We start from the raw sequence: 20,550 nt of genomic DNA on the forward strand, positions 1-20,550 counted from the left end.
CAGAGCTCAAAAAACATTATTCTGGGCCATGCATTCAAGAGTCCCCTCTGCCCTTATGATATGGGCAAGTTGTTTTTACCTCCCTGTGCCTCCTGACTGGATTAAGTTATAAAGGAGGCATTTACCAAAACCTGGGGTTTCCCAGTCAACACTTTTAACAAAAATGTATTATAGCTTAAAATGCTGAATAACATAAGGGATACAATCATTATTTAGAATTCTAGAAGCTTCTAGAATTTCCCTGGGCCTCTACCAGCTGCACACTGGCATGAAACAGAATTCTAACTTACACAGTATACCAAGCTTGACTCATCTACAGTTCTTCCCAGACCTGCCAAGTCTCCTGCATTCAGCGAGAGACTCCCGCTTTGGCAGTTCATCTCCCACACTCCTGTCAAAGCGGGAAAGTCTCCCGCTGAGATCTGCCGCTGCTTCTCTGTTGATGAGCAGAGCAGCCGCAGCAAAAGAAGAAAAACAAGAGTGGCCACAGTAGCTTTCAGGCAAGTGCTGTCGGCTCTGCTGGTCCTCTGCCCCTGGAATGGGAAATTGACATCAGCGGGGCAGAGGACAGCAGAGCCGACAGTGCATGCCTCAAGGCTACTGCAGCCCCGTGCTTGTTTTTCTTGTTTTGCTGGCACCGCTGCTTTGACATCGGGAGAAGTAGCTGCGGCCAGGAAACATGGGGTACTAGGTGGAAAGGGTAGGGGAAGGGGGAAAGGGCGTCGAGAGGGAGGCAGGATGTGATAAATGGAGAGAGCAGAGGGGAGAAAAAGAAAGAAGACTGGGGATATTAGATGGAAGAGGGGTACAGAGAGAGAGAGAGATGAGTGGAGAGAGAGAAAGGAGACATGGAAAAGGGCAGGGGAGAGACAAGCTGCTAGGGAGAAGGAAGGGGAGCAAGGGGGAGACCCTGACTGGGCAGATGGAGAGAGAAAGAGGATATTTGTTGGATGAAAGGAGGAAAAATGCTAGAAGGAGGGGGCAGAAAGAGGGAAGACGCTGGATGGAAGGGTAGGGAGAGAAAGCAGAAAGTCACTAGAAGGATGGGGATGGGGAGAGAGAGAGAGGACACGCTGAATGGAAAAGGGTAGAGAGAGAAAACTGGGTAGAAGGATGGGGAGATAGAGGGAGATATGGATGGAAGGATCAGGAGAGGGTTGATAGGTGGAAGGATGAGGAGAGAAAGAGTGATGACACTGGATGGAAGGGTAGGAGAGAAAGAGGGGAGGTGCTGGATGGAAGGATAGGGAGAGAAAGAGGAGACGCTGGATGGAAGGATGCAGAGAGAAAGAAGGGGAGACAATGGAGGGATAGTAGGGTTTTATAGACATATTCATGTCAAATTTTGCCTGGTCTAGTGCTTCGCCAGGTGTGAATGGAAGCTTTCCACGACAGCAACAGGCAGAAGCTGTGAATGGAGGCTTCAGTGGCAGGCAGAAGTGGTATAAATGGATGCTGCGGTGGCAGGAGCAGCAGCAGCAGCAGGAGCAGGCAGAAGCTGTGAACTAAACAATATCAAATATTTGGGGAGGCACATCCCTAATGCTCATCCCTTTAGAACAGAAGTGTAATATTATCCCTAACCTCACACAATAAAACATACCACACTCAACTCCTTGAAGTAATCCTGAAATACTACCCCATTAACCCCACAGAACATACACACTGCACTCACCCCCTCAGACTAGACCCCATATATTATCTCTAACCCCAGAGAACAGACACACCACACTCACCCTCTCACACTAGGGCCCACATACTACCCCTAACCCCAAAGAACAGACATCCTGTACTGTCCACTTTTAGAATAGACCCCAGATGCTACAACTAACCCCAGAGAACAGACACACTGCACTCCATCCCCCCCCCTCCAACAGACCCCTCCCAAATGCTACAACTAACCACAAAAAATAGACTTACTGCACTCTCTTCTGGGCTTCAGGCTCTCTTCTTTCCACTCAGACATTAGAAGGATGGCCAAAGTCAAAGATGAAGAGGTAGTAGGGCAGCATAAGGACCGAATCATTTTGAACAAGGCAGGCTTATCCTGCTGCAGAGAAGAGAAACAAGGGGATTCAGGTGCCATCCCAAGCAGGGAAGTCGAGGATAGAGGAGAGGGGAGCCCTTACCTCGCTATGGAAAGTTCTTCCAAATGACACACTGATTACGATTTATAACAAACTAGTAAAAAAGCCCCGTTTCTGATGCAAATGAAACGGGGGCTAGCAAGGTTTTCTTCAGAGTGTGCATGTGGGAGTGTGTGTCCCTGCCCTCTCCCCCTCCGAGTCCAGTCCTTCAGTGTTAAGTTTCCTGCTGTTCTATGTTTTTGTTACAGAGTGAGGGCATCTCTCTCCCCTCCCCCCTCTGAGTCCTTCACTGTGTGAGATTTTGACTCCTTCACTGTGTGAGATTTCGTGCTGTGCTGTTTTCCTTCACTCATGGGGAAACCGGATATCTCTGGCGCTTCACACTTCCGGCTGGAGGCTTCATAGAACGTTACGTTGGTCTTGCCTTTTGTTAATATGTGTTCTAGCTTGAGACTCATCCACTGGAATGGTGGTGGGCCAAGCTACACAGCTTAAAACAGCTGAAAAGCACTGACTAGGCCTGATAACCAGCTGATGGCCTTATAGCAGAGAACCTGCAAGAGCAGGACTGCTTGGTGAGTCTTAATGAAACCTGGTACAACTTTCAAATTGAGTGTAACACTTAAGATGAGGAAATTAATGGCAAAAATGGTAAAAAGCTTGGTTCTTAAGATGGAGATTGTCTTTATAAAATGGCTCCCAGTATCACAAGATATGAAGACACAGATCTCTCTCTTGGGATTAAGCAAGAAGTTTTAAAAGTGTCGAAATTGGCACTATGAAGCAATCTTTGAGAGGAGGGGCAGGTGGGCACCTGATCTGCGGTCAAGTGTGACTCAGAGATGAAGCAAGATTAGAGAAAAAAAGTCCCTTTCCATAGACTTGTATGGGGACCAGATTGTATATAAGGAGGGTGCATCAGAGCCCTCGTTGGAGCGTATCCCCAACGTATCGTAAGGAGCAGAGCTCTGGCCGGTTGGACCCAGAATCTGTTCGCTGAATGTACCAGATTAAAGCCTGATTTGGTAAGAATAAAAAGACTATTTCTTTAAACTAAACTGTTTCTGTCTTTGCTTCAATTCATTCTCTACCTTCCACCTGTCCTACAACATAACACACACATAAGTAAGAGTTCTCACTGTAACAGTTTTATAAATATTTTATAGATTTTATGTGGGAACATAAATGGCCAAAGATTCACTTAGATCCAGATAGACAGAAAGCTGTGGTCATGGGAATTAGATTTGAACTGCGCCTTCTGATGCCTCCCCAGACTCTGCTGACTTCCTGTGCCAGCAAAATCTAATCTGCAGAGAAAAATTGTTTTCTACTTGTAACTTGTGATTTTATATATTGAGACTATGCTCCACCTACTGGTGCCCCAAGGAACTAACAATGCATTCTTTGATTTTTCTTTCTAATGGTCCTGTGCTGAGATTTGACCACTAGATATTACTTCTTATATCAGCTCTATTTATTAAGTCCTGTAGGTTGAGTGAAGACTGCTAACCCAATTCCTGATCTACCGCCTCTATTCCAGTTTGGTACTTCTGCTACAACTGACCTCTGGCAAGAAAAAGAAGCGCTAACTTCTCCAATGAGAATTTTCTTTTGTCCAAATGATGTCATTAATTTAGACCTTCTTGGTTATGCTCTTAAATATTCTACTGTATTAAATATTTTTGCAGGCTCATCTTTTTCAGAACCTACATGGCACTTTACGTATGAGCTCTCTATTACAACAGACAGCGACCATGATTCCAGAAGATACTTCCATCACCTGGACTAGTTATGAGTTTCAAATTTCTGCACATTAGTCTTATGCTTTGACTCAGGGGCGTAGCCACGGGTGGGCCTGGGCGGGCCTGGGCCCACCCACTTTGGGCTCAGGCCCACCCAGCAACGGCGCAGAGACGCCAAAATAATTAGAAGATCCGCCACCGGTCCGGCACGCTGCAGGCCTTTCCCCTCCCTGCCCTTCGAGCAGCGCTGCACGGCACCGGGTTCGTCCTGCCACTATGCAGCTGCACCTCCGGCTCCGTTGTCATCTCTGTCTGTTCTTCTGCTGCGCGGATCCGCGCGCTGCCAGGGCTGTCTGTATGCTGCCTGCGATTGCTTCCTCTGCGCTAGTCCCACCTCTCAGAGTATCGGAGAAGTTGAGGCCGGCCGGAAGGAAGCAGTCGCAGCATACAGACAGGCTTGGCAGCGCGCGGATCCGCTCCGCTGCAGATAAGCAGTAGAACAGACAAAGATGACAACAGAGCCGGAGGGCAGCAGCGTAGCGGCAGGACGGACCCGGTGCCGTGATCGTAGAAACGAAGCGAAGGCAAGTATCCGGCGAGCCTGTCAGCCTGACTGCTTCCTTGGGGGAGGGGTTGGGGAGGAGCGGGACAGAGGGAGAGATTGGAATCAAGGAGGGAGGAAGGAGCAAGGCGTGGGACTGAGGGAGAGAGCCTGCTCTATCCCCACTGTCATTCTTCATCATTGGTAGCATCTCGCTTATATTTTTAAACATGCCAGGCAGCTTGTGTAGTATGAGGATGTACATAGAGGAAGTATTTTATTGGTTAGAGTATGCAATTTGTTCTAAATTTTAATTCATTGTGTCATTTGGAGGTCCTGGCTATAGGGACTCCCTGTAGAGATGTTTTCACTTAATAAAAGGCCTCTGAAACAGATATAATGTTATGAGAATCTGTTGGCTCAAGTTGCTTGCTATGTATATATTCCATCACTGTTTCATTACTGCTATCAAGTATTATATATTAAGGGCACTTGCTTTAAACTTAGTTTTGTTTATCCAGTCCTTACATGCACATGGTTTTGCTTTTTAAATGTAAGGGTAAAGCCTAAGGTTGGTTAAGCAATGAGGTGTAAACTATGCCGTTTCTGATTTTACTTGTTTTGGACTGCTTTGGGCCCTGCTCTGTACATCTGCTGTCTGGAATTTTGGAAGATGGAAATGAGAAAATAAAAATTAGTTTTGGATCTCTGTATAAGTTATGGATGTAAGCCCTGCCCCTGCCCCCTTTAGCCTCCCCAAACAGGTGGGCCACCGACCGCCTATGCTGCCTACTCCCTGCAATGCGCATGGCACAATGGTGATGCAGCCACACGCAGTGCAGCATGGGAAATGGTGCTGCTGGCCCAGCTATGCCACAGGCTCACCTCCTCCACAGTGCCTGCCTGCTGGCCAGTTCTCTCAGTGCTGGTGCAGTTCTCCAGTTGATCATCACACATCATCATCATCACAGCAGCAGCAACAACACTCCCCAGCCCAGTGCCACTCAACACTGGTACAGGACTGGAGCCAGGGGGTGCTCTGCAGTCTGCACCATGTGCAACTACAAGTAGCTGCCTAGCAGGTAACGTATATTTATTTTAAACAAATTTTTAACGTGTAATTGTACTCAAAATACTGGCTGATGGTGGTGGGCTTCTGGGTGGAGTAAGCACTTCACTGCCTACAGGGCAAAAAAGGTATATTTATATACAAGAGTAATCAAAATGATGGCTCTGGTGGTGGGCTTCTGGGTGGGGAGTGGATTGTTCATTGCCTAGGGCAAAAACAAAAGATATGTTTAATCATTAAATATATTTCTTTTGCTCTAGGCAATGAAGAGCCCATCCCCACCCAGAAATTCACCAACAATAAATGTTAATAGTGCCCAGGTTAATTTTTAAAAAGCTGTCTATTTCTCATGTTGGTGGGATTTTTGGTGGGGATGGTCTCTGCAGTACCTAGGTTAAATTAAAAAAAAAAGTGCAGGCAGTTTTCTCAGGGTGGACTGATGCGGTGGAGGTGGGCTCTGCAGTGCCCAGGACATTAAAAAAACGCCTTATATTTAATGCCATGGGGGGAGGATAGGGAAGGCTGATGGTAGGCTACAGGGAGGAGTGGGGTGGTAGGATAGAGCTGGTGCTTAGCTATGGGATGGATGGTGGGGAAGGGAAGGATTGATACTGGACTACAGGGATGGATGGGGTGGGGTGGGGGTAAGGTAGGGAAGGTTGATGCCAGGCTGCTGGGATGGATTGGGGGGGGGGGGGGGTTAGGGAAGGGAAGGTCTTTATGTTTTATATGTTTTAAAATTATGTGTGTTGAATTGTGATCTGCTTAGAACTGGAGAGATCGGCATAGAAATTTAGAAAATTAAATCCATACATTTCTAATTTTTGGTCCTTTATTCTGTAATTGATGAGGGTTGGTCTGTGGTCTGCATGTGACCGAGCAAGGGAGAGTTTCTGCTGGCATGTGGTTTGTATGGGGATCTATGAGTCTGACTTGTCTGGCTTTTCCAATGGGATGCGTATTACTGTTATGTATATTCACTGCTGCCTTTTTAAAGGTACTGTTATTGGAACTGGTGTTATGGTTTGCAATATAGGCTCTAAGAAGCCTCTTTGAAGGATTTAGTGTTATTTCACAAAGTACCTGGCAGTGACGGGATTTTGTTGCTATTATTGAGGTGCTACCAGAATTTGAATACATGGTTATATGTCATTGCTGTAATTATAATGCAGGATCCTGTCATGTGTGTTGAGATGTTTGCCATTATAGTAGACTTATGTCTGGTCAAGTTTGATATGGCATAATGTAGTTATATTTACAAATATTGTTTTTTTAAGTATGTATGTGGTTTATATTGATGCAGGGCAGCACTCTAAGGCATTATTTTGCACTACTCATACCTATATACATAGTGCCCACCCATATTAGCTCTGGGCCCACCCAAAAAGTCAGGTCTGGCTACGCCACTGCTTTGACTATGACTATTTCCTAAGCTACCCTTCTTTCTGAATCATCTAACTCGTAAGTCCTGCTGGCCTCCTGCAGCTGAGGGCCCAACCCTTGGTGAATGGTAGTCATCGCAGGTGAAGATTCCATACCTACTGGCGATAGATTGCAACGCATTGCCCGTGCCTTTTGACTATTTTTGTTCACCATATTCCTGACCCTCCATACATCAATAACTCGAACAATCAATTTTTATTGTTGGTTTTTTTGTACTCTTTTCTTTTGTTCCATATACTTAACCATTGTTATTTGATCATCTCTTCGTAATAATTACCAATCTGTCTTGCACATTATGCAAGCCAGAAGTGGGGATATATTATGCAAATCCCAATTCCTAGTATTAAGAGGGTTGAAGTTGAAGCTCTGACCCCTACCAATCAGGAGATATAATTTCATATATACTATTGCTATTTATGTAAATTGGCTTTTCATTATTGAACCCTTATGGTTTCCCTTTTGCTTTTGCATTTAATTAGCACTGTTTTCTCCATGTTTACATTGTCTTTCACGTCTCTTGACATCTATATATTATTTTTGCTTATTCAATTCACACTGATTATGCCCACCAAGATATAGCAATGTATTGGCAGATGTAACATGTTATAGAGGTTATAGATATTCAGGTACCATTCAGGCATACAGTCATTTTGCTTATTCCTTTGCCAGCCTCTGACTCTTGATGGACTAATTATGATTGTGCATGCCTAGAATAAAGACATGGAAAGATCCAAGTTTGTACACCGCAAGTACGTCTTCAAGATCTATCCAGGCCCAAATGATGTTAGATCCCCCCAAGGTTGTGGCAATAATCTTTACACCTTGCAAACTACTGGACCACAAGTCTTGGGTCCATGTGAAAGATATACGGGTTTACTCAGCCGCAGAACCAGATGTTACCAGCCTAACCATCTCAAGACCGGCCACTTCCTTCAGCAGGCCAGCCTGAAAATCCAGCCCTGTTAGATCTTCCAGATCTCCGTCCAGATTCTTCTGCGCTTCCATCGCCTCAACCACGATCAATGAAAGAGAATTCAGAACCAACTTGAGATTTACTGTTGCTGTTTATGGACATTATAGATTCATATTTTGTTTTATTTTCAGTTTAGCAGTAATCCTGTCTATATATTGAAAAGGTTTTATTTTTATTTTCCTATTATTTCCTTTATTGTTCTAATTGTTTTTCTAAGAGTTTCCCCATTATTTCTGTTTATGTAATTTAAATTGAAGTTGATATTGCTCAGATACAAGGGTAACAACAAACCCAAATACTGGCTAAGATATCATAATGTAGGTGTAAACCCTGTAGGTTTGACTAAGCTCCAAGTGGGGTAACGGATATATAAAATGCTTCCCATACTTCCAGGTCATTATGCATATGTCAAGATCCATGCATGACCTTTGTTAATATAAATTTTCCTAGGATTGACCATTTTTGCTGTATGAGGCAACCTCATACTTGCTATCCACTTTTTAGTGCTCATGATTGGATGCCAATGATGAGTAATAGTAAGGTCCAGGAATTCCGACCTGTTTAAGGATTCTGAATACCTACAACCTAAAACAGCCTGCAATCAGAGTACTAACCATATATTTGTTGAGCCCATAACAATGCTTAATCAAAACCACTATTCCTTCCCAAGACCACTGAGATAGATACATTAGATTATCTCCCCATGCACTATGCAGCAGATACAATAGAAGCCATAGAAAGACCTGAAAGTATTTATTAGCATGATCCACCTGAAATTGCTATTACCCACATACCTATACTTCATGAGATTTTGTAGATGAACTCATGGATTTGTCCCATTCATAAAACCTTTCTCACTACAGGTTTGAGTAAGTCTCAAGAGAGAAACATCAGGATTAAGGCCCAAGGGGTTGGGTAATATAAAGGGAATTCCATATGCCCAAAAATATATCACCTGAGAATGAAGTTTCCTATCTTGCACCATACCTTCTAGCAATTTGTAAGACCAAAACTCACCCCCCTCGTTTGATAGCTTGCCACCTTCTGGAATGGATGATGACAAGCTTGACGAGCTTTGTGTCACCCCTCCCCAGAGGGGGTGACAAGTGGGGAATGTATAATTATGGTATAGCCAGAGACCCCCCCCACCGGAATGGTGGCGGGCCCAGTCATAGAGCTCAGGCCATTACAGACCTTGGCTGAGTCAGAAATCTGATGGCTGACATAACTGGGAGCTTACTGGAAAAGTATGGCCTAGTTTGTAGCCCGGATTGAGGCCTAAAAGTTAGGGCAATAGATATGGAAACAAAATGGAGGATTTCAGCACAAAATGGAAGCCCGTATTGAGGCAGCCAAGAGAAAAAGAATAATTCTGAGAAATCATATGAAGGGTTAATTCTGTTAAAAGCTTGAAATTTGGATTCTAACTTTTTACCTGGCAACTAAAGTGAAGGAATGTCATCTGGTTTAGGTTATTTACGTTTGCCGGGCTGGGTTAGAAAGGTCAGAGACAGGAATTTCTTTCACCCTTGTGAATTGCCAATGCTAGCTGGCACATCTGTATATTATTAGACATACTGAATAGTTTTGTAAGCAGGCATGAGCCAGACATATGACATATGGTAGTTTAAGAATAGGCTGAAATACTATTTAGAAGTGCTTAATATGTAGATATTCCTGATATTTAGAATATGTCTTATAAGAAATACTGATTCTGTGTATTCTGTGTAGTTAATAGGTAGAAAACCTTTTTAAATTCTGTATCAATTCTTTGTCTGATGTTTCTAAGCAAAGACTGTAGTGAAGAGGTCAAACATGTGGTTTGACTTAGCCATAGTTCTGGCTGGTTCAATGTATAAGCTGATAGGTGAAAAAGGTCAGGAAAAGTCTTGATTAATTATAGCTAAGTGTAGGACTGGCCTCCTGAAAGAAATAACAGACCATAGCCGTATGCTATTAAGTAAGATTAGCCTTTGACCCCTTTAATGAATGCCAGAGTCCAGTAAGCAATTTAAGCTATAGATGAGAAATCAATCATGATGAGAATATAAGAGTTCTAGTGCCATATTGTCTGGCTTGAGGGGCCCCAGGTTAGAGGTCAGTTTGAGGAATACCAAACCTATGTAACTGATATTTCAAAAGTAATGATTGGTTGAGGCAAAGTGACCAATCTATTCCTTAACCAATTGGAGAGTAAGGGGGCTGGGCTAGGCTAGGCTGGATAGAACTGTATTTAAGTAGGAGCAGAAGCAGTTTACGTCAGAAGGAGCTCAGAAGAAAGAGAAGGACAGAAGGAACAGACAGAAGAAGGAGAAGACAGCATAAGAAGAGAGCTGAGACAAAGACACAGAGAGCTGAGACAGAAGAGAAGAGAGCTAGAACTGATGTCCTGCTTTGTTTGCTGGCAAATAAAGAAGATTACTTTCTCATTCTGGTGTGTGCTGTCTGACTCCTGAAGCATCACAAATTCCTATCTCAATTCCTGCAACAGTATCTGTTACAAAGTGGAATTTTCTCTAATGTAAGTTAGAAAAACAAGTTGAGAAATGAGTGAGTCATGCCAGGTGCAGCTGGATGCAGGGTCTTGCTTAAGATTTGTGGTCAAGCGAGCTAAAGACAAAACCATGTTAGCAAGATAGAAGCTACTCATTAGCATGAGCCAATCAGTGACAACCATGACATTAGCATAGATCCAATCAGGTATATCTACTGTCATAGTATCCATATCCTGAGGGCACCTATAAAAATCAGGGTATTTCCTGGTTTAAGTTAGAGAGAAAAGGGTTGCCACTCTCTCTCCAAGGGAAACCAATGTGTCCAGCAGAATTGACAAATTACCTAAATGCTTTCCCTTGTAAAACCTCTAATTGGTAAAAGAAATTATAAAAGGTTAGCAACTAATTAACACCTGTTTGCAACTTATTATATTCCTATAATTAATTGATTGTACGTGCCTGTTGTCAATCACTGATTTGACTTGTACCTTGGCAAATAAACTCCTCATTCCAAATTATGATTTGTGGGCTTCACTTAATGATGAAAGGCTGTAAGTATCAATGCTTTTGCTGTATCAGGCTATCATTTGCTGCATTGTATAACCTGTAGCCTAAATCCAGTTTGTCATAAGGCTGGTATCTATTTCTTGCCAGTGCTGAGAGGCGGACTAATGCGGGTCCCTTAGACCTAACGTCTCTCTCAGTGGCAATTCCTTTTAGAACTTCATAACTCCTTGATTACCCCAGTACTAGTGTTATTTAGAGATGGAGTCAGATTAAGGTCACTCCAGCCTTCTTGGGGGGCTCGGGACCCCCCAATTCAAAACACTTTTATATATATAGAAGATTATATATATATATAGATGGTTTTGCCTTATATATATATATAGATTACTACTCTACCTATGAAAAGTTATTCCGTTATTATACTTCCTCTGTGTACATCCGTATGCCACACATGCCGGCATATCTGAAACTATAAGTGCGATTAAATAAAAAAGCTACCAGCAATAAAGAATTACAACGTGGGTGCGGCAGCTCGTTGGTTTGTTTTGAGTGTACGCAGAACGATGGCTGCGCGGGGAAGGGGAAATAGATTAACCTAAGTGGCTTCAATGTTTTGACGTCATGCCGTCTTTTGTTCTCAATCTAACCTCCTTGTATCAGTCGCTTCTTACTGGTGGAGAGTGTGCTGGACTGCTGGCTGGTTGGTTGTTTCTTTCCATTCATTCAGTAAGGTTCGGAGGAGGGCCTTTAGTACTAGGAGACATGGAGGCGCTTATCCCGGTCATCAACAAACTGCAAGATGTCTTCAACACTGTGGGTGCCGACATCATCCAGCTGCCGCAGATCGTGGTGGTGGGGACGCAGGTATGAGGAAGCGTAAGAGGAGCCGGGGACTTTCTTGGGTTTTGTTTTTTTGTTTGTTTGTTAATAGCTCTTATCTGGAAGGGAGCCGGTGGCCACCTCCATTTCTTACTGACTGTGCCTCGCCTCCGACTTGCGAGAGGGAAAGGGCGTGAGTGTGAGTGTGAGAGACTGACCCTGACCCTCCTGTACCAAGGGCACGGACATGGCCCAAGGAAGGAGTGGCACCTTGTTTAGATGGGATAGAAGGATGACGAGTACTGGTGACTCTCGCAGCCCTTCCGAGCAGTTCCAAGGAAGGGGAAGGGGGAGGGGGAGGGGGAGGGGGGGAATCCAGTAGTCGCACATTAGGGCTATGGAAAATAAGTCAAGGAGACAAACCCTTCACCTGCCAATTCTGTACGTCTAGTAGCACTATAGAAATGATTAGTGTAGTAGTAGTCTGTAACTAGTATCTGCTCTCTCATGCACAGTTACAGGTGGTATATAATTTTTTTTTAATAAATATTTTTTCTCCAGGTTGTAACATTATCAGATAGGGTACTGATGTGTACCAAACTGTTTTAGTTTCTTCATATTTTGTTCATTGTTTCTCTTTATGTATATGCAATATGTGTATACATTTTCTGCCCCTTTTTTTTAATTCTGTAAAATATAATCTATGCTAGGTATTTAGTTTTTGATGTTTAATTTTATTCCAGCTGTGAATTCTGTTACCATACATTGATGGGAAGGAAGTTGAACAGTAGACAAAAATACCTACTGAATCTTGAAGTATGACTGAAATATGTTAAAAACTAGTAAAACAGGCCCGTTTCTGACACAAATGAAATGGGCGCTAGCAAGGTTTTCCTCGGAGTGTGTATGTTAGAGAGAGAGTGTGTGTGAGACAGAGAGTGTGTGTGTGTGGGGCTCCGAGTTCCATGACCCCCTCCCTCCCTTTCCTCCCCTCCGAGTTCCAGGCCCCTCTTCCGTCCGAGATGCAGGCCCCCTTCCTCTCCCTCTCTCTCTCCTCCCCTCTGAGTTCTTGGTCCCCCCTCCCCTCAGAGTTCCATGCCCCCCTCCCTCTCCTCCCCAGTGTGTTCCATGCCCCCCTTTCCTGTATGTTTGAGAGAGAGTGTGTATGTGAGAGAGAGACAGACAGAGTGTGTTTGTGTTAGAGAGAGAGAGTGTGTGAGAGACAGAGAGTGAGCGTATGTGTGTGAGAAAGTGAAGCCTTCAAGCCTCGAAGCATTTGTGCGCTCTGTAAGGCTCCATCTCCTCATTTGACGACACGTAGTTCCGGAACATTGCAGGAATGCTTCGAGGCTTGAAGGCTTCACTTTCTCGGCTTCAGAGTGTTGGAGGTGCGTTTTATTATATAGGATATGCTGGTATGCATGGTAAGATACTTCCAAAGCAGATGATATTTTTAAGGACTTTGTTACATTGCTTTTCTTGTTTGGTTGGGTAACTAATTTCATGGTATTTCATATTGAGGAGAGGTGTCAGTGGCACAGCCAGAGAGTAGATTTTAGGTGGGCCTAAGGGGGAAATGAATGGGCACTAACTGTCCTCTCCATCCATGCCCCTATTCCCCCTCCCCCCCCACACCCACTTAGTACCTGAGCTGGCTGTGATACCCAGGCCCTGCCAGCTGAAGATCTCCCCCTTGGTAGGTAAGAGCTTTTTATTATATTCTGTTCAGGTGATGAGCGCAACTACATAGAATTTGATGAAGGTAGCATATAATTCCAGAAACCTAGTCACAAATGTGTTGTTATTCCAGTAAAAAAGTGTCCTCTACAACTTGCTGGTTGACCATTTATTGCTGCATTGTCTGAAAATGTGCTCCATAATTGAAAATATTGCGATGCTGGGGCAGGATACGTGTTACAAACTAGAGTGGTAATCTTGACTGAATGGGAAAACAGAAAACATTCTGTAGTGTTTATTTGAAATTCAGATGGTGAAAGGTTAGTTGGTGTCCACCATTCACATCTAAATTAAAAACATGTTAAGAGTGTTCTGATTGATATACAAAATAGGGAGAGTGTATAATTCCCAGCCTTGATGTGCTTGGAAAGAAGAATCATTTAGATTATCAGTCTTTAAATAAAATAATTGTATTGGAATCAAACCTACAGTGAGTTTTCCTTGTTTATGCTTGAAAGGAATGTTTTGATTCATCCTCATTGATTGATTCTAGAAGGTGTGCTTAAAGGGGAACATTTGTCACATCTTATTTCTCCCCAACCCCTGACATACCTGTTTGTTCTTTCTTTGTAAAGTAATTGATTTATAGTCATTTTAAAATATTTGTTTAAAATAAGATCTAGCTAGTTGAGCATTCTGTTTCCAAAAGTAGCAAATCGAGATCAGGAGTAGCATACCCCCAGTAGTAGCCTTGGTCTAAATAACAGCTTATGGACTTGATTTTCTCGGGCATTTGTTAAAACCTATTTTCCTTGTCATCCAAACAGATCAGTCCAGGACTTGTGGGTTATGCCCGTCAACCTCTGCAGATAGAGTCAGAGGAAGAAAGTTGTTTTTTTTGTGATGCATCTCAGAAGGGCACTGTATGCTCAGTTTTTTTTTTTTTTTTAATTTATAGAAGTCTTTATTGAATAAGAGAGAATTGACATTGGTAGAGAAGAAACAATCAGCCACAACAAGCTGCAACACTTTAAAATACAACCTACATTGGTACATAATAGCAATATGATAAACTCTCACACTAAGTGTAACCACGTTAACATACTTCTAAGATTTATTCGTTTTTAATAAAGAGTGTGAGATGTATCAACCCCCCCCCCCCCCCCAAAGAAAGCCCAGGAAGGGAAATTGTGGAGGAGTGGCCTAGTGGTTAGGGTGGTGGACTTTGGTCCTGGGGAACTGAGGAACTGAGTTCGATTCCTGGCACAGGCAGCTCCTTGTGACTGTGGGCAAGTCACTTAACCCTCCACTGCCTGCCGCATTGAGCCTGCCATGAGTGGGAAAAGCGTGGGGTACAAATGTAACAAAAAAAAAATTATTATATCACACCTCTGTCCTCACCAACCTCCAGTCACAAAGCAGCCCAACTAAGTGCGACAAGAAGGGCTCCCAGATATCTTCCCACCTGGAAATTGTTTTGTGACGTAGGGCCCATAGCTTCTCCATCTCACAAATATACCACAGCTTATTGATCCATTTGATCAAAGAAGGAACATGTGGGGACTTCCAATGGGCAGCCAAAGTGACCCTAGCCACTGACGTTGCATGACAAACAAATAAGGACTGGGCAGTGGTAAGGCCAGGTGGTTTTTTAGGAAAAAGAAAAAATTCAGGTGACCACTTTATAGGCTTGGAGAGCCATCTCTAGAGTCTATACTGCACTGCCTTCCAGAAGGCCCGTACTTTAATACAGGACCACCAGAGATGCCCTATGGTACCCTCCTCCCCACAGCCCCTCCAGCACAATGAGGACACCGCTGGAAACACATGGTGAAGACGTGCAGGAGTCAAATACCACCTATATAAAATTTTTACTGCATTTTCTTTTTAAGGTACAGAGATAGAGATCTTAGACAAAGCACCGTCCATGTGTTTCCAATCGTCGTCACCCAGTGTCACACCCAACTCCCGGTGCCAACACACTCGATGCTCAGCCAGGGCCCAGACCCTCTGATGCTGAAAAGTGTATAAGCAAGAGATCAGACCCCTCGTCTCCCCAGAGTCTTCGTACAAATCTTCTAGGAAAGAATTCTCTCGCGTAATTTTAGCCTTTATATCTGCAGCCGATAGAAAATACTTCACTTGAGTGTAAGCAAAAATCTTCTTAGGTGAAATTGCGTAAGTCTCAGTCAAACTATGAAATGGGATTAGAGTATCCCCGTCAAAGAATTGTCCCCAGTTCTCCAAGCCCAGGGAAAACCACTTCGTAAAAGTCCCAAATTCAAAGCCTGGGGGGAAAAGTGGATTAATAATTAATGGTGTAAGCTTAGAAAGTATCATATCTTGCTTAACAAATAAGCTATCCCAATAGTAAAATGTTGTCGAAATATAAGGGCAAATTCTCCTATCCAACGTTTTATACCTCCTGGGAAGCCACATTAATGAAAGCAGCTGACTGGAACCAGCTGATACCTGCTCCAATCCTATCCACCTCTTATGAGGGCTTGAGTGATACCACTGAATAGCAGCCGAGCTTGTGCAGCTTTATAATACCAGAACACATTCGAAACACCCAACCCTCCCTTTTTTTGATCTCGATATAACAACGTTCTAGAAAGATGAGGCTTCTTGTTAGACCATATAAAACGAAAAAAACTATTCTGGATGCCCGAAAGAAAAGAGCGAGAGAACCGTAGAGGGAGGACTTGAAAGAGATACATCAAACGCGGCAGCACATTCATTTTTAAAGTGGCTATCCGCCCAAACCACGATAGTTCAACGGACTCCCAGGCCTCCAGATCCTTATATAAATCCCTTGGGGGGGGGGGAGGTAGTTAGCCGAGAATAGATCAGAAAATTTGGTAGTAGGAGTAATCCCTAGATACGTAATACCTTGAGTCACCCAACAAAGTTTGCTGAAGGGACGAAACAACTGAATCAGGGATTCCAACAGCTATAGCCTCCAATTTAGACATATGAACTTGAATCCAGAAACAGAGGAATATTCCGCTAAGAGCTTAATCAAGTTAGGCATTGATAGAAATGGTTTAGCTAAGGAAAGCAAAATATCATCAGCAAACATTGCCAATTTATATTCCTGTCCACCCACCAAAAGCCCCGAAATATTAGGAGTCGCGCGAATTGCAATTTAGCCAAAGGCTCCATAACTAAAGCAAATAACATAGGCGAAAGTGGGCATCCCTGCTGAGTCCCCCTAGATAACGGGGACATAGAAGAATTTCCTTCATTAATACGTACACACGCTTTAGGAGAATTATAGAGAGCCTGAGTCCAATCTCTAAAACCAGGGCCAAACCCCATTCTCTCCATTACACTAATCATAAAAGGCCACTGAACGCGGTCAAAAGCCTTCTCAGCATCTAATCCCAAGAGGCATAAAGGAGTCCTAGACTGGGTAGCCATGTGCAACACGTTGACCATGCGTTGTACATTGTCCTTAGCTTGCCGCTGGGGAACAAATCCAACCTGATCTGGATGGACCAAAACAGGGAGGACTTTAGCCAGTCAATTCGCTAAAACCTTTGCTGCAATTTTAACATCTGAATTGAGAATAGGTATGGGACGATATGAAGCACATTCCACCTTATCTTTACCTGGCTTTGGAATCACAGCTATCCATGCCTCCATCATCGAGGGAGGAAGAGCCTTCCCTTCCTGGACCCCATTGAGAATCTCCACTAGAAGAGGAGCCAATTCTCCCTGAAATGCCCTGTAAAAATCGTTTGGCAAACCATCCAGATCGGGAGCCTTCCTTGTTGGCAAATCCTTAATAACTGCAACAACTTCATCTGTCTTAACAGGTTCATCCATTAAAGCACACTGTTCATCTGTCAGCGCTGGAAGGTTTTGTGAGGAAAGAAAAGCCTCAATAGCTTCATAATGGATAGCTGCATCAGCAGAATACAAGGACTGGTAAAAGGTCTGAAAACGCTGACGAATCAAAGAAGACTTAATCAGCACATTATTTTACCATCTCTAATCCGCAAAATAGTACGATCAAACCTCTGCTGTCGCAGCCTAAGAGCTAATGAGCAACCTGGTTTATTATGATTAAAATATTGATGAAGTTGCTGCTGACCTGTTACAAACTGCAATTGCTCTGAGTAAATATTATCCAATTTAAGGCGAGTAGCCTGAATTTGCCGCAGTATAGACACCGAGTGCGAGGACTTAAGTCTCTCCTCCAGACAGGACAGCTGGGAAATATACTGTGCAATCTCATTTTGCCTAGCCCGAGTCCTTGCGTGTTTTAAAAAGAACCCCCTCGTTACAGCCTTCAGTGCGTCCCAGACAATCCCCATTGAGGGACCTGAATCTAAGTTAAATTCAAGATATTCCCTCAGGAACGTGCGATACTCAGCTACCAATTTCTCGTCCCTCACCAAAGAGACGTTTAAAGTCCACCTAGTGTCTTGATCCACCTCATGGAAAGATGAAAGATACAGCCAGGCTGGAGAGTGGTCCGAGATAGTGATAGACCCAATACCCGAGGTACAACCTCCCGGGGTCAATGATACATCTAAGAGCAGATTTAGATTGTAAGCTCTTTTGAGCAGGGACTGTCTTCATGTTAAATTGTGAAGTGCTGCGTACCACTGGTAGCGCTATAGAAATGATTTGTAGTTGTAGTAGTAGTAGATGGTCAGTACGAGAATAAGAGTCATGTGAATGGGAGTAAAACGTATAATCCCTCTCCCCAGTGTGTTGTAAACGCCACACATCACATACGGCCAAAGATCTAGCTAATGCATCTAACGCCTTAGAATTTTTAATGTCAATCCCCGAGGGAGTCCCTGATCACAGTCTGGGTTAAACGTTGCGTTGAAATCATCTCCCAGCACGAACTTACCAAAAGGGTCAGCTTGCACTACTTTACCAAGCCTAACATAGAATTCCCCCTGTGATTAATTTGGTGCACAGACAGTGACCAGGGAAAAAGCAAAATTGTTCAATAATAACTGCAAAAGCAAGAAACGACCTTCAGGGTCACGTTTTACTTTCTGTACCTGAACCTGCAGTGAAGAATGGAACAGGATCGCGGCGTCAGCAGCGGAGGCACAAAGGACAACTGGGTAACGACGATGGTTCAAAAACTTCTCATGTTCCCTTTTTAAACGAGTCTCCTGCAGAAATACCACATGTGGGGCATGCAACAATAATTTCTGAAACAATTTATGACGCTTTTGTGGAGAATTGAGGCCCTTGACATTATAAGTCAAGAACTTAAGATCAGCACTCATTTATAGCGCAATACTTGAAATAAAGGACCCAAATATAGCTTAAAGCCATAGGTCCACACGGCAACTGGAAGGTGAGGAAAAGCTGGCAAGAAATAAAAAGAAAAGAGAGGAAAAAAAACCCCATCTCCCCCCAAACAACATCCATAATCCCTAACCCAACTCCCTTTCACCCACCCTCAAACAATCCCCACGCAACTAGTCAAGGACCCACAAAGCCCTCTTACTAGGCAACCCAGAGAAAGAGACCCCTCCAAACCCGAAGAACCACCCGATACCCCCCGCACATCCCTGCTACTCAAGACATAAACTTCCCCCTGAAACATCATCATACATAGCGCCCTTCCACTCACTCCCCTCCCCCTCCAAACCCCTCGAAAACTAGACACACAGGTCCAAGAGTAGGACCCTAAAGACAGAGATATGGGTATCATTAATTGTAAGCTGGCCCACAAATCAGTCCAATCCCTCAGGCAACTTTCGAGGGAGACTTAGAATTGGCGGTAACACACTTCCACTGTTGAAATTTAGCCTGAGCTGTAGGGCCCAGGTCCACAGGCGGATGTTCAATAGTAGTCGGACCTTCTCCGTGCAAAACCTTCCAGACCTCGGACAGGAGACGAAAGCCTATGCATCCTCCCCACTACTGTGAAGCAGAGGGCAAATGGAAATGACCAGCGATAGGGAATCTTATTTTTGATGAGAATGTCCAAAGCTGGTTTTATCGCACGATGTTGAGCCAATGTCAGTTGGGGAAAGGTCCTGAAGCACCTTTACCTGAGCCTCGTTATAGTCGATACGAGAAACCTGTCAGGCTCACTGCATGACTTGTTCTTTAATAGCACAGGAAGAAAAACAGACCACAATATTACGCGGCTTATTATCAATTCTCTTTCCCAAAGCTCGGTGGGCTCTTTCAACAGCAATGTCCTCTGAGCCAATTAATTTGCCACATAGCAGCCTGACCACTGACACCACATCTTCTTTATCTCCCACCTCAGGGACCCCACGGAATCGGAGGTTGTTTCTTCTCCCCCGATTCTCCTGATCATCCACTTTGTATTGTAAATCATCAAAACACTCGAGGAGCTTTGAAATTTTTAAGTCAGCGCCATTAAGCTGTTCCCCATCAGCTCGGGCCTCTAGATCCTCCACATGCCCCCCTAGCTCACGCAAGTCCACACATAAGACATCCATCCGATCAAGTATCTCCTGTTTAGAGGATTTAATCTCCTCTCGGATCTCCGATAGGCACTTAGCTCCTTGGAAATACCTCGTTTAGCAGAGGTGCTGCCATGCTCTGTTGTGGACATCGCTGAGTCCGAGTGAGTGTTGAGCGCGATCTCATGGAAGCACATGGCGCCCCGAGGTCTTGCCGCACCAATTGAGGCTCGCTCTCCCTCCGATTCGCCGACATTTCTCCCACACGCACCATAAACAAACAGCTCAATTGAAGCTTGCTCCTTCCCGAATACAGAGCACCGATGTAAGTACGGAGGAAAGCTATTTTAAGCTAGTTGGAAGCAGGGATGCGACGGAGCTCCGAACTCAGGCAGCCATCCAAGCTCGTGACGTCAGTTCCTCCTGTGTACTCAGTTTTTAACTAGCATTCAGTTGAGGCCGGTTCCCTTTGTTGGAGGCTTTCCTCTAAGCCAGCTTGAATCTGGTCTCTAGTTTATTTGGGAGTTCCTTAATTGGCTTTTTCTCCTGAACCAGTATTATGCTGTGTTTCAGTCAAGCTGGGGTTGCCCTCATGTAAATTCTGGGTTTCAGTTGAGCTTGGGGATGTCTTGCTTTGCTCTAGCTTCTGTCCTTAAAATAATAATAAAAAAAACAAGAAACAAAAATGGAAAGTTAAATAAGTGGATTTGAGGAACTTCTCGGAGGTTCTGGGATCCTTAAATTCACCCCCCCCCCCAGACCACAATACCTCTCTTCT

At 44.0% G+C, this 20,550-nt stretch overlaps 1 protein-coding gene across 7 annotated transcripts in view; it reads left to right on the top strand.

The window, feature by feature from the left end:
* Positions 1–11,539: 11,539 nt before the first annotated feature.
* DNM1L (dynamin 1 like) overlaps positions 11,540–20,550 on the top strand; it is an 817,883-nt gene continuing 808,872 nt past the window's right edge. For 3 of the 7 annotated variants that reach the window (XM_030213768.1, XM_030213772.1, XM_030213769.1), the window contains exon 1: positions 11,541–11,721. In XM_030213768.1, coding sequence (XP_030069628.1) covers positions 11,620–11,721 — 102 coding nt within the window. In that variant the 5' untranslated portion in view covers positions 11,541–11,619. Of the gene's footprint in view, positions 11,722–20,550 lie in introns of all 7 variants that reach the window. The other 4 variants (XM_030213771.1, XM_030213774.1, XM_030213773.1 and 1 more) reach the window with 3 other exon arrangements.

Source organism: Microcaecilia unicolor, chromosome 9 (assembly GCF_901765095.1).
Source record: "Microcaecilia unicolor chromosome 9, aMicUni1.1, whole genome shotgun sequence".
In the NCBI taxonomy this organism is placed as follows: domain Eukaryota; kingdom Metazoa; phylum Chordata; class Amphibia; order Gymnophiona; family Siphonopidae; genus Microcaecilia; species Microcaecilia unicolor.